Source organism: Dermacentor andersoni, chromosome 2 (assembly GCF_023375885.2).
Source record: "Dermacentor andersoni chromosome 2, qqDerAnde1_hic_scaffold, whole genome shotgun sequence".
NCBI lineage: Eukaryota > Metazoa > Arthropoda > Arachnida > Ixodida > Ixodidae > Dermacentor > Dermacentor andersoni.
The window spans coordinates 98,753,982-98,773,442 of record NC_092815.1 but is presented as its reverse complement, the minus strand read 5'-3'; the positions used below and the strand labels follow the sequence as shown (position 1 = coordinate 98,773,442).

Here is a 19,461-nt window from a genome sequence, read left to right as displayed (position 1 = left end):
CGCTGCCCTTTCGCCGCATTGCAGCCATAAAAATAATCGTCAAGCGTACCGATCTTCTTAAAGGCAAATAGAAGCGTGTACAGTCTGTTTCACACTTAGGGGAAAACTCGGAACGTATTGCATTGGATGCGGCAAGCAATGGAGTCGTGCGGCGGCAGCAGCTCGAGCAGGCGCAGACGCTCGAGGGGCGGAGTCGTGATCTCCGTCGTCTGCTACGGCGGCGCGTGCTGGCCGCATTGTCGGGAAGCGTGCTACTGTCAGGGGCAGAGTACCGATTTCATCGGCACTGCGGGAGCTGAGCTGATATTGTTTACTAAACGTTGTGCGGCGCCAAACTCTGAGCCTTCATTAGCGATAATGGAGTTCCACAGACTTCTTTTAACAGCATGCTTCGTTTGTTCTTTCGAAAGGGTGGGGTACTGAGCGCGTGCACGTATATTTCTTCACTGTGTGTGCTACCGTAATAAGCAGTGACAAGACGCACCAAGATGTGCGCGCAACGTGCTCAGTCTTTGACTCGAAAGGAAAACAAAGCACTCAACAATGATTACTATGGGGGTCGAACACGATGAAACAAACGGGTACGATTAAAGGAATGTTTTAGCTTAAGACAATGAGCTGTGATTTTTCTCGACAATCAATCACTACACCAGACAGACCCTGCCCACGGCGGGGAATTGGACACGTCACGCTCGGAACTTCGGTTAGTATCTCGTCATGTCCTCAGCGGCAGCGATGACAGCGCTCATCCTGAAGGCAGTGAAGTGTAGAATGACTTGATCAGGGATGTGTTCATTCGCAGCACGTCTCAGTCGCTGACGATGGTGGATGGAAGCCTATCTTCGGGCGACTGATAGAAGGGATGGTGCGGCAGTGATACTTTCAACGAGCCCCAGACATTTTAAATGATGTTGGCGCCCGCGGATTGAGGCGACCACCCCAAGAGAGTGACTGCGCGGTCTTCCAGCAGTTCTTGCACAACGCGAACAGTGTGGATCGGTGACCTATCGCGTTAGAATATATAGTCGCCTTCCAGAAACGGGCCGTCAAGAATGTATGGAATCAGTACGTCGTCTATGACTGCCCTGCAACGATGAACTTACCTTCGAGGCGTATCAGTGGGCGTCGCACAACGCTTAGTAAAGAATACCGGCTCATTTCACGCAGTAACGATGAGATGGGCGCCCTGCAACTGACAGTAGACGGTTTCCCGACAGTGCGGCCAGCGCGCGCCGCCGTAGCAGACGACGCCGTTCAAGATCCCGCCCCTCGAGCACCTGCGCGAGCTGCTGCCGCCGCCTGACTCAAGCGCTCGCCGCATCGCGGTGCGATGCGCTCCGAGTTTCCCCCTAAATGTGAAACAGACTGTACATCGCCCTTCGAATGAAATGTCCACGCGCACACCCGTAGGCACACACCATGCGCAGCACGAAACGTGCCCAAACACGCGCAGTGCAGGAGGCAATCAAGGCGGTGCGAACGAGAGATGGGAGAGGGGTACCACCCGCTAAAAGAATTTTGCTTCGCATGCGGCGCTCTCAACGCCGGCGCAGCAGCGCCGCTCTCGGTGCCGTTCTTGTCTATTGACATTGACTCCTGTTTTGTACGCAGCAACAAAGGGCCTCCACCACCATACCCACCCGGAAAACCACGAAAGAAAAAGAAGTCTGGCAAGAGGCGCAGGGACCGAGAGAAGCAGCTCAGGGCTGAGGCACGTGAGATGTTTGCGATTCACGCACATTTGAGAGCCAGCAAAACATGTGTGCACACCTCTTCCTTTGTGGTCAGGCATTAAGTGTTTGACAGTGTAGGAAACTTGGCCGGCTCGTGAAAAGTTATTTGCTATGGTTATCTCCATCCATAATTGACAAATAGGGTTCTTTTTTCATTTGTAAAGTTTCCACATGCATTATCAAGTGCCATTACAAGGTGGTTAGTCTGATGAATTAGGAGCCTGAGGCTGGTTTTATTCTCAGCTAGCTCAATTATTTTTTAGAATACAGAGGCATTTTGTGTATATTGTCGAAACTGCATACAAGGAATATCGACAGGGGTAGGGGCCTGGAGCTTTTTCAGCACTATGCTGGTAGAATTTTTTTTCACGAGACACCAGGAGGAAGAAGAAGAAGGCGGCGAGTCAGGACGCATTCTTCGGTTCCCGCATTTTCCCAGCTTTTCTTGTATTTAATTGTCGCGTGCCAATGTTTATTTGTGCACATCTTTTCCATGAAGTTGTAAGGACCACGTGGATACCCTTTTTGCCACAGTGAGTGACTTTTCACCATTTTACGGACATTCCTGTGCATCCGTTGGCGGCGTCTAACGAGCACTTCGGAGACCACGCCTTGGCCTCCGGGGCGGCTCAGTGCCACTCGTCTGCTACCATCATGGAATATCAAGTAGAGGGAGAAAATATTCTCCCGGAGGAAGTCACTCAAGAGCAGGGATGGCAAACCGTGGGTGCCGGAAGAGCTGGCGCCAAATCGCGGGAAGCTAACTCGAACACCATGGCAACGCCTTTGGCTCCCCATAGCGACAAGTCTAGCGGTGCAGTGCTGAAGACCAAGATTATTAGGGCAAGCCGAATGCCGGTTCTTCCCAAAGAAGACACGAAGATCGTTATTAGACCAAGAGGTGGGCTGAATATTTCCAAAATTGGAGCGGCCACGGTGGCTGACGCAATACTTGCAGCCTCCGGCATCAGCCAGCATAAGCTCACACAAGACACTCTGTGCCCGAACTTACAGCAAAATATCATGGTGGCCAGCACTCCCAGACAGGAGAATGCCGATCGATATGCCCGCATCAAGCAAATCCAAATCTCAGGCAAGATCCACGAACTCTGCGCGTACGAGACAGCCCCACACTCCACGTGCAAGGGAGTCATACGTGGCATACCGTTACAAGACGACCCAGCGACGCTGGATGGCAAGATTGTTAACCAGAGCAACCCTCTTGCACTAGCAGCCAAGAGAATTGCTCAGACTGGGACCATCATCATCGCCTTTGACGGGCACCGGGTACCGAATTTTGTCAGGTACGGAACGCTCCTGATGAAATGTTCCCTATATCGAAAGCAAATGGACGTATGCCACGCCTGCGGAAGACTCGGGCATCGCGCCGATGTCTGTCCAACAACGAGCGACGTCGTCTGTCGGGGATGCAGCCTGCCAAATCCCGATGAGCAGCATCAGTGCACCCCAAAATGCAAGATCTGCGGCAGTCCGCACCTTACAGCCGGTAAAGAGTGTGCGCATAGATTCAAGATGCCGTACATTGTTCGCCGACGACGCTTCGAGCGTGCCAGGCAGCAAGAGCAGCTCCCCGCGCCGTCGATCGTTCGATCCTCCGATCCGCAAGCCTCATCCAGCACCAACCTTAGGGGCAGAAGACGCTTGCGCTCGAGAAGCCGCTCTACAAGCCGACGGGGCTCCAGAAGTCACTCTACCTCGAGATCGCGACTCACATCGCCTTCCCCAGCACGCTTCAGCTCCAGAAGCTGCTCCAAGTCCCGTACTGGGAGCGACTCATCCAGCAGCTCACGATCAAAGACCCCCAACGGCGGTAAAGGCAAGTCCTCTCTAACGTGGGCCGATAGGGCCCGTGGCAACCAAACGCAGCCGTCCAACTCTCAAGACTCGCACGACCCACGTCTCACGAACGAGCTCGAAGAGCTTAGGCGTGCCAATGATAGTCTTAGGAAAGAAAACGCTCTGTTCAAGCAGGAAATCAGTCGGCTAGCCGCCGAGATGGCGGAAATACGAAGATTGGCGCTCACACTGCCAGCTTCTCAGCCTGCCGCACGCTCTTCGGCCATGGACACAGTGGAAGCCCCTCCTAAGACGGTTGCAGTGAAGCGTTGTGCCCTGGATGACTCAAGGGGAGACGAGATGGTAGAACTCCTGTCTGATCTCAAGAACGCCATCTCCAACAAACAGACAGGTCTCTCTCACGTACAAGAAATGATCACGCACCCTCAGCTGGGCCTGGTCGCCCTCAGCGCTAGAATACTTAGGCTGGAGGGGACCAGCCACGGATCTTTGCCAAGCACATCTACAGCAAAAGTCCCAAAGTTGCACAGTGTCATTGCCTCACCGACGGAGGGTGCCATTCTGAATGCGGCACTTTCGCAATCCATCCCCAAGCCGAAACATGGGTGACGGAACTAACGTCATAACAATGTGGCAGTGGAATTGCGCAGGGTTCGTCAGCAAACGGGCGACCCTGCGATAATACCTAAAAAGCGTAAAGGACAAACCCCAAGTAATCGCCTTGCAAGAAACGATCACATCATCACCTATCAAGCTCCCCGGTTTCCTGACGGTGGCTTGCACTGAAGGAGGAAGGGGGCTTGCCACCCTGGTCAGTAAAAAGTTCACGTGCCTTCAGCGAGACCTTGGTCCCGCGGAAAATGGGATCGAGTACGTCATGGCCGAACTCCTTGTCGACCCCCCTAAGTAGCGCTTAAGAAGGAACAGTATCTTCATACTCAATGTTTACTGCAGACCCAGCGTTCTCAGAGCCAGGCCTGGTGGTATTCTCAAGAAGGCCATGCATTTGGCCGGCTGTCAGCCTCTAGTCATGCGGGATTTTAATGCCCAGCATCAGGCGTGGGGCTATTGTACCAATACGAAGAAGGGTAGAGACATATGGGACGCGGCAACAGGGGAAGATCGTACGCTGATAACCGATAAAGACTTTCCAACCAGGAGAGGGAACTCGGTGTGCCGAGATAAGACTTCGGATCTTACCTTTGTCAAGAACCTGGAAAACGTCAAGTGGACCAATCGTGATCTGCCCGACGCTGTTCAACATCTCCCTGATCAACCTGTTGAGGGCCTTGAACAAAATCCCGAACATTAACCACACGATCTACGCGGATGACATCACCATCTGGTGCTCCAGCGGATGTGAGGGTCAGGTCGAGGGTACTTTGCAAGAGGCCATCGATCTGACGGAGCGGTATCTTATCCCCACCGGGCTAAGGTGCTCGCCTGCTAAATCCGAGCTCTTGCTCTACAAGAAGAGGCCCAGAGGCGGTTCACACTGGTCCTGGAAGCCAGCAACAGAGAGCCACATTACATTATTCACCCGTAAGGGCTCCCCAGTACCGCGGGTAGACACTATCAGGGTCCTGGGAATGTTTATCGAGTCCAACGGGGCCAATGGAGCCGCCCTCAAACGAATTTGTTCCAAGACTGAAAGCGCCCTCGGCCTGATCCGAAGAATCGCCAACAGGTACCGCGGAATCAGGGAAGACAATCTGATCCAGATTATCCATGCCTTCGTGCTATGCCACCTCGCTTATTCAGGGGCTATGCACAACTGGCTCATATCGGAGCGCAACAAGATCAATGCCCTAATCAGAAGAGTCTTCAAACTTGCCTCGGCCTTCCCATCCGAACGCACACAAAAGACCTCCTCAATTTGGGAATTCACAACATGTTCGAAGAAATCGTTGAAGCCCAAGAATTTTCCCAGTTTGTCAGACTCTCTGGTACCCCAGCGGGCCGAGCCATACTTGGCAAGCTGGGACATAACCCCATGGTCGTCAGTCTCGACGCTGTGAAGCTGCCCAGCCACGTAAGATCCAAGATTTACATACACCGGATGCCACGAAATATGCATCCCACCTACAACGAAGGGCGAAGACGAGCCAGGGGTAAAGCTCTGCTCGCCAGTGCCCGCTTGAATAAGGACCGAACATGCTTCGTAGATATGCATCCCACCTACAACGAAGGGCGAAGACGAGCCAGGGGTAAAGCTCTGCTCGCCAGTGCCCGCTTGAATAAGGACCGAACATGCTTCGTAGACGTTGCTTCGTACGTTCAAGAAGAGGCCTTCTCCTCAGTGATCATCGACTGTGATTCTAAAATCCTTAGCTGCGCTACCATCCGCACTTCTAATTCCAGTGTTGCAGAACAGGTTGCTATTGCTCTTGCATTGACGGACAGTGTACGTGACACGATTTATTCGGATTCAAAGGCCGCTGTCAGGGCCTTTCAGATGGGAATGGTGGCTCCCCAGGCCCTACGTATCATCCAAAGTGCCAAAGACATGAAACATCACTCTTTGGCCTGGTTCCCTGTGCACCTTGGAACCATTGAGGGTGCCTTGATCAACACCAACGAGGAGGCGCACTCGGCTGCACGAGGTTTGACTGACAGTGCGCCGGGCAACGCATCCTCTCCTGGGCGACCCGAGCCTCTCTGCTCGTACAGCGAAATCTGCAAATATAATTATCTGTCAAGAAGACTTCTACCTTTGCCGCACTCCTCGCTGTGCAGGGCCCAGGCAGTCACTCTCAGACTTCTACAAACACGCACTTACCCGAGCCCCGCGGCGCTGCACACAATGTACCCCGAACAGTTCCCAAGCCCGGACTGCCCTCTGTGTGGGGATTATGTGGACTTCGAACATGTCCTGTGGGGCTGCACCTCTGCCGGTCCCTCTTTCACCCAAGAGGAAATGATGAAGCTACCCAGGATCAGACCTCTCAAATCCTGGCAGTCCAGAGGGCTCGCGAGAGGGCCGTCAGGTTTCACCTGATGGTCCCCGAATGGGCCTAGCCAGGTGACGTGGAGTTTGTTTACGTCTATAGTGGACCAAATAAAGTTGTTTCACTCACTCACTCACTCACTCACTCACTCACTCACTTGCTCGCTCGCGAGACACCATCAATCAATCCCTCACCATCACCTGCAATCCCATTGTTGAAAATAGTTAAATTGTTCAGAACACACCCAATGCTGTCACGGAATAGTTGCCTTCGAAGTAGAAAAAAAGAAATTATGCAGATCCTTATGCAGATCCTTATGCATAGTCGTATGGGAAGTCTCAAAGATGGCAGCAGTCTGTGAACAACTTTGTTGCCATCCCGTACACTTGCTTTCATTTGTGAGGCAGTTTGTCTGCTTTCCTAAAGCCCCTCCATCCGTGCGCAACCACTGCTGGAGGGTCTTTAGGCTGTCAGAGTGTGGCACGGCTGCTGCGAATAGATCTGCGTCGATTCGGCACCAAACCGTTACTTTAGTTGCCGACGCCTGATGGAGCAGCGCAGTTTTAGGCCTGATTGCCTCGGCAGTGTGGCCATGACGAAAATTCGCAGCTGGCTGATGTGGTAATGGGCCGGAAGCCGTTGTGGAATGCTTGCCACTAATAAGTTTGTGTGGTTGCTCATCAAGATCGGTCCTGAGATCACGGGCACGTGTCATACCCCTGACACACGGGCACTCTAAAGTCCTTTAGGTAAGGGGACATCTACCAGAAAGGCGTTCAAGTGCAGTGACACACGACAAAGGAGTATCTCCTTTACGGCAAAGTTCCTTTTCGGGAAAGGAGATCGCGCAACTACTTTTCGAGCGGAAAAGGAGTGTCTCTCGCACACAGCGTGCACAACTCGTCAATAGAAGGAAACCTGCCACACAACTACGGTGCCCATAGGTATTTTTTTTACCTTGCGAAAATGCTTTAATTGTTAGCGGTAATACAATTTGTCGAATACTGAAGATTTCCTCTAGCTATACTCTCAAACCCTCGCATAACGTCGCAAGTGCCGCCATGTTGAATTCCGGCAGTGTCGTCGTCGTTTGCTGCGCGCATGTGGTGTGTTCACGTCGCGAGATGTAGACTGCACAATCAGCGCCCGCAGGAAATACCCAGAAGAAACCACAGTTGTCGGAATAACATATTGAATAAAACGTGTTACGCCTGCGCGCACGAAGGAAGGGATGACAAAGACGTGAAAAAGGACGACAGAAATGTGGGCATCACCAGAATAAACAGCACGCACAGCAAAACACCGGCTGCACATAGTTGCTGGACCAAGTTAAATGGCTGCTAACAACGCAAAAACTCGAATAAAATAAACGACTATAAGCATTATTAGCCATCAACAATGAAAAAAATATATTTTTAGGTTCTACAGTAGCTAAGTGTAATTAAATACGCAGCTTTTTAAGAATGTTTTCTCTCTTGTAGCTTTAACAGCCAGCGCTATTTTTCTTGCGGCGTTCATCTGAGGAACTACCTAAAGAAGTTCAGTGCGGTGCCGTGTGTCATCGGCGCAACTCCTTTCTGCAAAGGGTCCTTCAGAGTAGCAAAAGGGGTTTACTGGAAAGGACTTTAGTTTTGCCCGTGTGTCAGGGGTATTACATTGACGGTTCTTGAAGTGACATTAAGTTCGTCGCTGCGCATCCAACGCGATCTACGTGCCTTCCAGCGACTAATCGGCCTGAACTTTGCATAGGCTTTTGAACGCTTCAAAAAGCGCTGCTTTTGTTGCCGTTCCCTTTGTCGGCATCACATTTTATTGCGATAGCAATTATACGGACACTCCTGGCACATTTACGCCTGGCGTAGGCATTGCCGTGATGTTCCACATAAAGTCCAAAGGTGATAAAATCAACACCACAGGCTGTATGCTGCACATGCGAGTGAAAGCGTGCAAGGGAGGGAAGCGAGTAAAAAGCACGCCGTCTTCCGTCACGCAAAGCTCCAGGGGGAGGGTGGATGGGATGGAGCGGGAGGGCGCATTCTACTGCCAAGTGGCTGTGCGCGTGTGCCCTGCTGCTCTACCTTGAAAGCCATCTGCAACGAGGACACAGTCTGCCATGCACTGTGTATCCACGGCTTAGTTTGCGTTGATGCGAGATACAGCACGAAGGTCAAATAGATTGCTGCTGCTGTCGCGCTTCCTCACTCCAGCGTTTTGACAGCAAGTTTCCACAGTCATCGAATGAGATGTGTTCATGTTTGCTTGTGCACGCGTGACACCATGCTTGTTAATTTAGTTAGTATGTCTATGTTTACAAGCTTATACAGCTGATAAAACTACTAGCCTTACTTCATATAGGTGTCCACAATTTGCTATCGCAATCGATGCTTTGCCTTTCCGGTGAAACTGTGACTTTTTTTATCGGTTCTATCTACCTGGACGAACCTTGTACCGACAGAGGCGGCCCCGGCCAATGCGGTACAGCATCCGGACGCTTTGTGTGAGATGCCTGCTTCGGGCCGCTGTTGGGGCGCACATGTGGCAGAACAGGACTCCGACCGCATTAGTCAGGGCGACAAATTTGCGGCGCGCCAAAAATAACAAAGTGAAGTGCTTGCTTGTGTGGCATCGATCACGAGGGGCTCCTCGGGACATGCGACGTGTGGCACTGCGTGGGTCTCTACGTCCATTATACGGCATGTTCGAAAAATTGAACGGTAGATATTCGATTCGCAAATCAGATTATTCAAACGTTTTCTATCAAATTATTTGAACATTTACTATTCGATTTGGTGTTATTCGAGTATTCGCACAGCTTTAGTCGAATAGCTGGCGGCGTTTGTCATTTGTCATGCAAGTTTTGCGCATTTGGTGTTGCTTATTTGGGTCTTAAATAGCAACACGATCCCGGGTGACTTGTACGGGCAGTTTCAATTATGGCAGCAAATGCACTCTCGATGCCTGTTCTTACGAAAGCGATGATTAAGTGAAGGAAATGCCGGACAGTGACTGTCCCAAAGAAACCCACGATCATTCGGTTATCGCAGCTCTGTAGGCTTCGATTATGTCGTAGAGAAAGATTTGGTGCATGCATTGACTGTATTTTCGTCTATCTGTAGCGACAGCATGGAAGTTGTCAAAATGCGGACTGAGTAGGTCGCACTCAAGCCTAAGTGGGTGCAGCAACGCATTGGCAAACTTGTGCCACATTCTCAAACGATTACTTTCGAAGATACTGTGATCGGTTTTGTAGCACTGGACATATCTGCAATCCTGGCACTGTGATAGGAGAGGGTGCTTGGCACTGTGCCAAGCGTGCCGTTGCTCGTAGACGTCGATGCATCAAGCACTAGTCACGCGAAACCTTTTGAAAGTGAGGTTTTCCTCGAAAGTGATCATCCAAAAATACGACTCGCCTTTTCTACCAAATCCAATACTTCGGACTCCTGGTTAATTGGTACTTTAAGTGGTCTCCAACAAGTCCAAATTAGCTGTCGGCGACGGTAACTCCCTTAGTGGCTGAGCTATGCATAGTGCCTTTGTTTTAATACTTCACAGATACAGCTAAACCTTGATATAACAAAGTACTTAAGTTTTTGTAACTTCTTGTTCATAGAACACCATGTAAACTTAACCTCAATATAACGACGTGTGTTTATACATTTCAATATAACGAAATTTCACTGTTCTACTCTATACGTTTTCGTCTTCATGTTTCAAAAATACAGGGTAATGTTTCCTCCAACCACATCTGCTTCCGCTCAACGTCAGGGACTGTTGCACTGTCAGGAACAGTCTTGAAAACATAAGCTGTGCGAATATTTATTCAGTCAAATTTAGGCGGGTGCTTCTTAATTGATTTAAAACCAATGAGAAAGTGCTTTTTGGCAAGATATTCCCATGAAAATGGGAACAGAGGTCATTTGTTCGTATGGACCGGGTTTGTAATGTGGCCCCAATGTTTTGTTTACGCAGCGTGCCCGCGTTGCTCAGTCACATGGGGCGGCAGCATTTCCGGAGAGTCCATCTCCTGAACGACCATTGTCTCCATCGTCGCGCCACCGCGGGATCCGCGAAGGAGGCATGCGTGGTGCACCACCCTCATCACGCAGTGGGCGCTATGGGCCACCGCCATCTGGTCGCTCCCCTCCTCCTCCTCGTGAGGGCTCAGCCGGAACCCCTGGACACAGGGGTGCTGGCCCACCTTGCAAGCGGCCTCGCCGAGAGACACCCCCACCACTCCCCTCTTCAAACCCCCCACAAGGAGACGGATCTGTTCCTCCACCTCCGCCAGTCGTTCCACCTTCCCAGCCGTCATCAAGAGATTCCCGGAAGAAAGAGGCCGAGTGAGTACTGCTTCACAGCACTTGCCAGCGTCATTTATAAAGGAACATTTTAGTCTGATGTTTGCTGATTGTCGTTACCATACTAAGGTCCAATTGCACTGAAATTTCCTTTTGGCTAAAGTTATTACTGTACTTACTCGAATCTAGCCCAGCCCCGTTTCTAAGCTGACTCCCGATTGTCTGAAGCTAGAAAAAATGAAAGAACTTGCCTCTAATGTAGGCCGAACAAAAAAGTGAGGACAGCGTTCTCAAAATTAAAGCAGCATTTATTTAATATGAACATGCCATGCTCACCTTACGTTATCATCGCGTTATCATAGAGTTTGCGCGTGGACGCGAGCTTGCATGCACAGACAGTGCAGCATGGCTCGCACGCATCAAAATGCGGCGCGATCTCGGCGAACAGCTCCTCTCTGTTATCGCGCACTTATTTTCCTTATCGCTGTCATCTCCTCGTTACAGCACACGAGAAAAGCGCCCCCCCCCCCTCCCCCCCCTACTCCAATGACGAACGTTTTTCTCATCGATGCCGAAGTTTCTCCTGGCTTGAACATTTGATGATGCCTTAATGGCTAGCAGAACATTTTGTTTGAAAGCGGCACTACTAATCACCTGTTCAATGCCATTGCGATAACGCCATGCTATGGGCCGCGCCACACACCGGTACAACACAGGTCAAAATAGTGATGTCGCTCGTGTACTTCAGTTGGCTACTGGTGCGGCTAATAGCAGCGGCGATACTGACTGAGATGACGCTAGCTATGCACCAAATTTATCATTTTCAATTACAAACTGGCACGTATTTTAAAATCGCAGAATCTAAGCCGACCCTTGAGTTTGGTATATGATTAGTATTTGAAAAGAACTATCGGCCTAGATTCGAATAAATACGGTATATATGAGTAGTACTGTATTTACTCGTTTGAAGCCTGCTCTTTCTTTCCTTCTCTTCTTCTTCTTTCTTTTTTTTCAGATTTTTTTATGGTGCGCGCTTCACACAAAGCAGGCTTAGGGCTACTCGCTGAAATCTCGAAGTGCGCTTGAACTGCTATGCAGAATAATGCAACCTTGACAAGCTCGCTTCAATGACACCCTCCCAATGGTGGTCATCCTCAATGCCGCCCATCATTGTTCGAGATTCCCATCACGTTGAAGCTCTTGACGGCTGTCAGAAATAAAACCACATGCCATATGCTCAAAATCCATGCTCACACTTTATGCAGCGTTGTCCTTTCCATGCACCCAAAAGCACAGCGCACCTAAGCAATGCATGCGCCACAGCGCAGCCATTACCATTTAAGCATGCTGCAACTGTATGTGTCATCGCAATCGGGCCAGATGCGGTGACAATGGTGAGCAGGACAGTAACTTGCCATTTAGTAGCAATTTCTGGAAATTAACGAGCATGCGAGTATGCATGAGACTCATTTTTGATGTTCCAAAGTGGGGGTGCGTGTCTTACACAAGCAAATATGGTAGATACCATAGTATCAATCTTGGCAAAACGGCTGGGCTAGTAATTCTCACATTTTTATCAGCAGACCTTAAGAGCACTTTACCAGATGGTGTGAGCGCCTGGAGCTTAGCGGATATGCAAATCCCAGAACATGGCCTCCAAGATCTTGAGCACGCAGCAGGCACTGGGCCTGTTCGGTTTTTGGAGTTCTGGCAGCCCACTGGCAGCCAGATGGCTGCTTGATCTGGTCCTGATAGGATGTCACTTGGGCGAGGATCCCAAGACAAATCCGAAGCTGCCTCAAGTTTGCAAAATTGAGTGCCAAGACAGCTGGCCGCGGGGTAAACATAAACATGCTACCAGCATGGCAGCGGCCAGCGAGGCCAGTGTGCAGTTAGTGTAGTCTGGCCAATTATGTGTTGCAAGCTTCAAAATATATGGTTGAATTTGGGGATACAATAACCTTTGCGAGATGTTGCGCGACATGGCACAGGATGTGCAGAGGGCACTTGACTTTGCACAGCGCAGCACAGCAAACAGCCTCCGGTGCGTTGATGCAAGACGCGAAGTTTAGCGTAAGTGATTGTATCCTCGAAGGCGATCACTCGAGGATGCCTGCTCACAGCGATCACGCCATCTATGGGTGACATTGACGAGTTAGCATTTTATCACCATTTGACAAGACACGAAAAAGCAAGATATCAGAGAAACGCTGCCATGCTGGTAGCATGTTTACATTTATCTTGCGGCCAGCTGCCCCGACGTTCGATGTTGCAAACTGCGGGCAGTTTCGGTATGTCTTGGGATCCCAGCACACGAGACTTCCTATCAGGACCAGAACTGGCGCGCTGCTGTTTGTCTGCCGGCAGGCAGCCAGAACTCCGAAAATCGAGGACTTATTAGGATTTATGTGCATAAAAAAAAAATTTCATGCCGCCCTGCTTGGGCTTCAATTTCAGAAAGTTAGTCTTGGCTGATGGTGCTTCTCTTTTACCCCCTGTGCTGAAGGAGCTGGTGATGCAACTGACATATATAAATGCATGCTGCCTGTAACCAGTGAAATGTTTCACACGAAAAACAATATTAGTCATGATCATCAGAAGAATAAGCAAACCTACGTGTGGCCATTACTCAACCAGTGCATTCTTTTAAGATCAGTGGCTTAGTACCCTAGTTGGAACACATTGGTTTCGTGCTGGAAGGAACACTGGCCAGCTACGATGCCTTCGCTCACTCAAGAAAAAGGAGATATCACCGCATATACGCGAGAGGTGTGAAAAGGGATACCACCATAGTAAGATGAACCAAAAAGGCATCGCAATGTGTGAGTATCAGCGTCCACAACTTGTGAGTGACATGATGCAGGTAGCATACACGTATGAGAACGCAGTGCTGTTCACAGCTGGGAAGAAGCCTTCATAGGATACACACACACACATACACATAAGGAGCTTCAAATGGTACGCTCCCGCTCATATCGCACCGTCTAGCCAGGTGGAACGGTGCGTCAGAACCTTAGAAAGATAACGCTAGAAGTAATGAAATCCGAAGGTGATCGTACCAAGTTGTCTGAGCAAGGTAAAAGTCAAGCGCCCTGTTTGCAGTTGGTCAAGTCCCCACAATGATGGTGGCGAGCACTGATCGCCTCTTTTTGTCGTCTGCCAGCCAGACAACTTCCAGAGAGCAGCCTGACCAAAATCATCCTTGCTGCTTCTGGCAGCCCGCAGGTAGCCAGAGCCGTCCAGCCCTAGCAAAACAAATGCCTGGTGGAAGTGCGTTGCATGGTGGCCGGTGCAACCAGAGAAAAACGAAGGCGCTTTGGCTGGCTCTGGCAGCCCGCGGGCAGCCAGAAGTGGAAAATGAAAGAGGTCACCTGACAAATCCTGCAGGTTATTCCCAGCCATTGTGCCGATTCTCAACTTTCTTGCTTCTGAGTCATTTCCAGCAAGCGGTAATGGCAGCATGTATTTTCCCCGAAAGCTTTGGTATTAAAAATGGCTGTTTCTGCCGGCTTTTCATGATGCATGTACTCTTATTTGAAACGTAAAATATTGCACAGAGGCTGCTCTATAGCTACACTGTTGAAAACTAGGCCTTTTATCCAGAAAACATTTTCATTGCAGTTAGCCTTAAATTCATGCTAAATAGACTGACAGTAGAGCACATCACTCAGGCTAAAGCATTCTTGTGAAGTGCACCGGCTTAGCATTAGTACAGCTTGCTGTACTTATACATGTATTAGATGTATTTTGTTTCAATGAGACTGTGTCTAAATTTCAACATTCTGGCAAGTAACTGTTGCAAAAGGGCAAACAAAGTGCACTTAATCTATCTGAAAGCTTGTCAGGCAAAATAAGGGACAGCACTCATTTCTGCTTACCAAGCTTGAGATTGGTGTGAGGGTAATGAAACAGAGAAATGGCATACTATTGGCTCATTGTACTGGGCATACACATGCACACATGCATTGTTGCCTTGAGGAGACCAAAACAGAGTTTCACCATGCACAATTGGCTGGAAGATGGAAAGCCAAGCTGCACTCGAACTTTCTTAAAATGAAAGCAGTTATTCAGGTAAAAGCAATTGTTATATCACTAGCTAGTTGTAATTGGGCTTATTGCTATGTAAGTGATGAAAAACAAAGTGACTTGAGCTGATTGCAATGAGCCACCTCTTCATTTAAATAATTGAGTGAAAGCTGCTTCCAGCTTGTGTTGCAGTACTTTGGACAATCGTTCCTGCATTGTTCAATGGGTTCACATATTCTGCTGGCATATGTGAAAATGAACAAGCAAGCTTGTGGAATTGAGAGGTGTGCCCAGCTGTAAGCAAGATGTCATTTCACCCACATCGGGCAGCGTTAGGAGCAGACTGCGTTAGATGCCCACAATTCATGAACTCTGAGGTGTGCCATGTCATGTTGTGACACAGTGTGTTTCTAGGTAGCATCATGGCAAATATGCTCACAGACGTGTGACTGATTGTACTCGTACCTTGCTGTGCTTATTCATGCACATCTATCAATGCGCACTGGCATGCTGTCTGCTTCGGCAGATGCAAAACAGTTTCTTACCTTTGTTTTTCACTAGTGTGTTGTGTTGTCACTTTTTATATTGTAATATGTGTTGCAATTACAGTAATCCCTCGTTATAATGAAATCGCTTTACTCGAAATATAATTTTATTCGAAATTTCTTCTGGTCCTGACACTAACGCATGCATTTTAAGTCGCAATACTCGAAGCGCTTGAAGAGCTTAACCTGCCTAGAGCGAAGTGGCGAGTGGAGGCATCGCTGCCGCCGAGTGGCGGCGACCATTTTGCGCATGCAGTGTCAAATGAATACTGCTGACGAATTAGTCTCATGCAGGCACAGAACAGGCCACAAAAGTACCAAATCCACGACTGATGACTTGGTCACCTAGTAACAGCTACCAAGCGAGTGCCGAGTGCTCCCAGCTATTTACTGCGGAGCGAACAAAGTTATCATATTCTATGGTGTAGCACGCCCGAACCCTTAATCTCGGTCACGATCGCACCACTTGTGTCCCCCGTGATAGAATCTACACGAAAATAAAGTTTTCCTGATGCTTTGCAATGACAGAAAATCGCGGTCTCTTGGATGCCGAAAAGTGGCCAAAAGATCGTGGACAGACTTGCACCACATCATTCCATGGGGTGCGCTCGATGAGCAAAGTTTTACCGCTCAAAATAGCACTTCTGGCACTGAAAGGTGCCGAAAAGCACAAAAGTGTTCCTCTGATTATAAGTGCCATGTTCGACGCAAGGAGCTGCATTAGCAAATCGGGAAGGTAACTTTGGGGAAGCCGGTCTAGAAATATGCTCGCCACTCGCCATAATCAGCCTGCATCGCAATAGAACACTGCCCCTAGCTTCATTGCACTTTTGTTGGTGCAAATCGACCGATAACTTGCCGAAAACATTAAAAATCTGAGCGTCACAAGCGGCAAGTCAGGCTGTCAACATGGCAGTGAATGCAAGCTGGTGTTCCCCTGACGATTTTCTTGAGCCAGTCATGCTCGATTCGTGCTATTCGACTTTAGACAAACAGCCTAAATGCGTGGTAAGGTCATTGAATTCTTTTCCTAATTATTTGTCAATGGCGTGGACACGACGGTGCACGAGCACTGACACTCTAACCGTAGAATTAGCACAGTGTCGTTGACAATGGTGCGCTGAGAAACTGTTATTGCAAACTTTACAGCTGCACATTCTGGAAATAATTGCGCAGCGATCATGCAAAGCCGCTACTGCAACACCGTTCAGTTTTCATGATCGCGCTGCGTGCTCACAATGAGCGGCTAATCGTTCTTTCAGCAGAACAAACACAACCTCAGGCTCGAGCCGCGACATTTCTGGCACTTTGCAGCACCTTACTCTCGTACTCTTCCATGTCCTCCGCATCCACCCTATAAAAGCGGCCACTGCCTTCCCTTCCTCATTCGCTCTCCAATCTGCAAGCCGTTTGGACGCCATTCACTCCTCTCACTCGCCTTCATGTCAACTCCGCGCCTCCTCGCTGCCACTTTCAACGTCGCTGCTCCTCCAAAGCTGCCCTCTTCCAGCCTGCCCTCCCAAGCACAATCTTCCACCAATGGGTGCCCTTCCACAGTTCCTGCTTCTTGGTCGCCACAATTCCGATCGCCTTTCTTCCGCTACACATGAAGCTGATGCCAAGCACGCCATGCAATCATCACCATCATGCGTGCGCACTGATGAGGAACGTGAGATGCCCTGATAATGTTTTGAAGCTTCTGCCTTTTGCGTCGCCTGCCACATTCAGTCACTTTGCCATCGATGACGCATGCATTTGGATCCGTACTGCAGGCCATGTGATTATGTGTTATTCGGAGTGCTTCATTAGGCGTGCCGTGCGTGTGCTTTTGTGGTCTACAGTGATAAATAACTCCATCAGTCTCCGGATAAAAATGTCTGCCTTTGGAGCAGAAAGTTCTGCTAAAAAAAGAAGTGGAAGAAGGCGGCTGGCAGAAAACTGACATCGTGAAAAAATTCGGCATACTGCCGTCTACTTTATCAACTGTATTGAAAAACAAGGAAGCTGTGCTGGATGGCTTTGAAAAGAGCTTCTTGGCGAAGAGAAAGAGGAATCGCGATTCAAAATACCCCAAAGTGGAAGGTGCACTTCTACAGTGTCTGAAGAACGCCAAGAGTGCAAATCTCCCCGTACATGGACCTGCACTTACTGCAAAAGCCGAAGCTCTCGCCCTCCAAATGGGCCATAAAGGTTTAAGTGCAGCAATGGCTGGCTTGAGCGGTTCAAGGAACGACACGGCGTGACCTCTAAGTTGATCACTGGCGAAAGCGCAGCCATGAACCGTGACACTGTAGAAGTATGGTGCCAACATCGGCCCCAAGCTCTACTTGAAAAGTATGAAGACCACATCTACAACCTAGATGAGGCTGCATTTTTCTACAAGATGCTACCAAATTTCACATTCACTACTGCTAGTGGATCCTCATCCAGGAGGAAAACAGAGCACGGAGCGTGTCATGGTGCTGTTTGGTGCCAGTGCAACAGGCGAGGACAAGCTTCCCTTGTTGATACTGGGGAAGGCATAGAAGCTGTGGTGCTTCCGAAATGCAACTATTCCCAAGGAATGCATCCACAGAAGTAACAAGCGAGCATGGATGACTGCTGCTATTTTTGAAGACTACGTGGGCCTTCTGGATAGACAGTTCAATGCAAAGAATCAGCAAGTGCTTTTCGTAATTGACAATTGCCCAAGCCACGGCAAGATCGACAACCTCAAGGCGATCACTGTGGAATTTTTGCCTGCAAACACAACCACGGTACTGCAACCGATGGGTCAGAGCATCATTCAGACCACCCAGAAGCTGTACTGCATGGCTCCTTTGCAGCCCATGCTTACAGCGCATAACACCAGCAAGAGGTACAACATTGATTCCCTTGATGTGATCCATTTGCTGAACTTTTCATGAAAATAATTTGCACCTTCGAAGGTCACCAACTGCTTTGCGCACGCCAGCTTTTCTCGTGCCGTTGTCAGCGACCCTGATGATGACCAGCCTGACAATGACTAGACTTGCAGTGATCTGTACGGGGCTGTTCATAAAATGCTGGCCAAGAGGTAGAAGGTGACATTGAGAAATTTGCATTGGCTGATGCTGCTGCTCCTGTGGTTGCCCCAGCAACGGATGTGGAGATACTAATTGACATTGTTGGTGGCCCCGACGAGGACGTAGAGCCATGTGAAGTTCCGACTATGGCGCAGACGTGGGAGTACATATGTCTGCTGCGTAATAAGGTTGAATGCATGGGCGGCGACCATGGTCTCTTGCAATGCTTGGTCAAATTAGAGCAGGGGTTGCTCGCACCAGGTAAGAACTTGAAACAGCCAAAGCTCACTGCTTTTTTTGCACCTGTGTAAAGCTTTGAGTCACTGAATACATTGTATTTTTGACTTCCTCATAGTTGTGGCGCAATTGAAGTTCGACTGCTTTAGCTTTTCTCGAGTGGTCGCTTATATCGAATTACCGCTTGTAACGAATTTTTTCGCCATCTTGCTGACTTCGTTATAACGAGGGATTAGTGTGTCACAGTTTTCAATGAAAGTGGCCCACACATAAGAACGCATCGCCATGACTGGAGGCGCAGCATATGTATCCATATTTATCTTTGAGAAACTAACCAATGCAATAAGTGACCAGCCTTGAACAGAATAGCTAGGCCAGTGATGTGGTAAAACTAGCATTTGCAGAAGTTTTATTTTATTTTTAAAGCAGTGTCATTACTGTTTCTATGTACTTCAATAAGTGCATCTGTGGAGCAAATGACCATGAGCCGCTAGTGTGCTTACAAACCTCGCAAAAAAATTCTTCGCTTACTTTTTTTTTCATTTCTTTTTTATTCTGTGCAGACTCGCTTTTTTCCAGAATCTCCTTGTTTTCTAGCAAGCAGTGATGGATTGTTCTTTTCATCATTACAATGCTTTAAATTGTGGCCGTTATATCTTTCTACACATATGCAAACTCTTCCTTTTCATGCTATAGTGTCAGAGAAAGGGACGTGGCAGGTCTGTGTCGCTAGTTACCTACAGAACTGCTTAGCTTCACTAGTTTTTTCAGACCCCTTTTGCTTACGTAATTCTCAGGCACTAGTTCAG

The 19,461-nt window shown here is 49.1% G+C and overlaps 1 protein-coding gene across 4 annotated transcripts in view; it reads left to right on the top strand.

Moving 5' to 3' along the window:
- LOC126541557 (uncharacterized) overlaps window positions 1-19,461 on the top strand; it is a 95,776-nt gene that overhangs the window by 42,685 nt on the left and 33,630 nt on the right. For all 4 annotated transcript variants that reach the window (XM_055076751.2, XM_055076750.2, XM_055076749.2 and 1 more), the window contains exons 9-10: window positions 1,612-1,711; window positions 10,472-10,842. In XM_055076751.2, coding sequence (XP_054932726.1) covers window positions 1,612-1,711; window positions 10,472-10,842 — 471 coding nt within the window. The remainder of the gene's footprint in view (window positions 1-1,611; window positions 1,712-10,471; window positions 10,843-19,461) is intronic.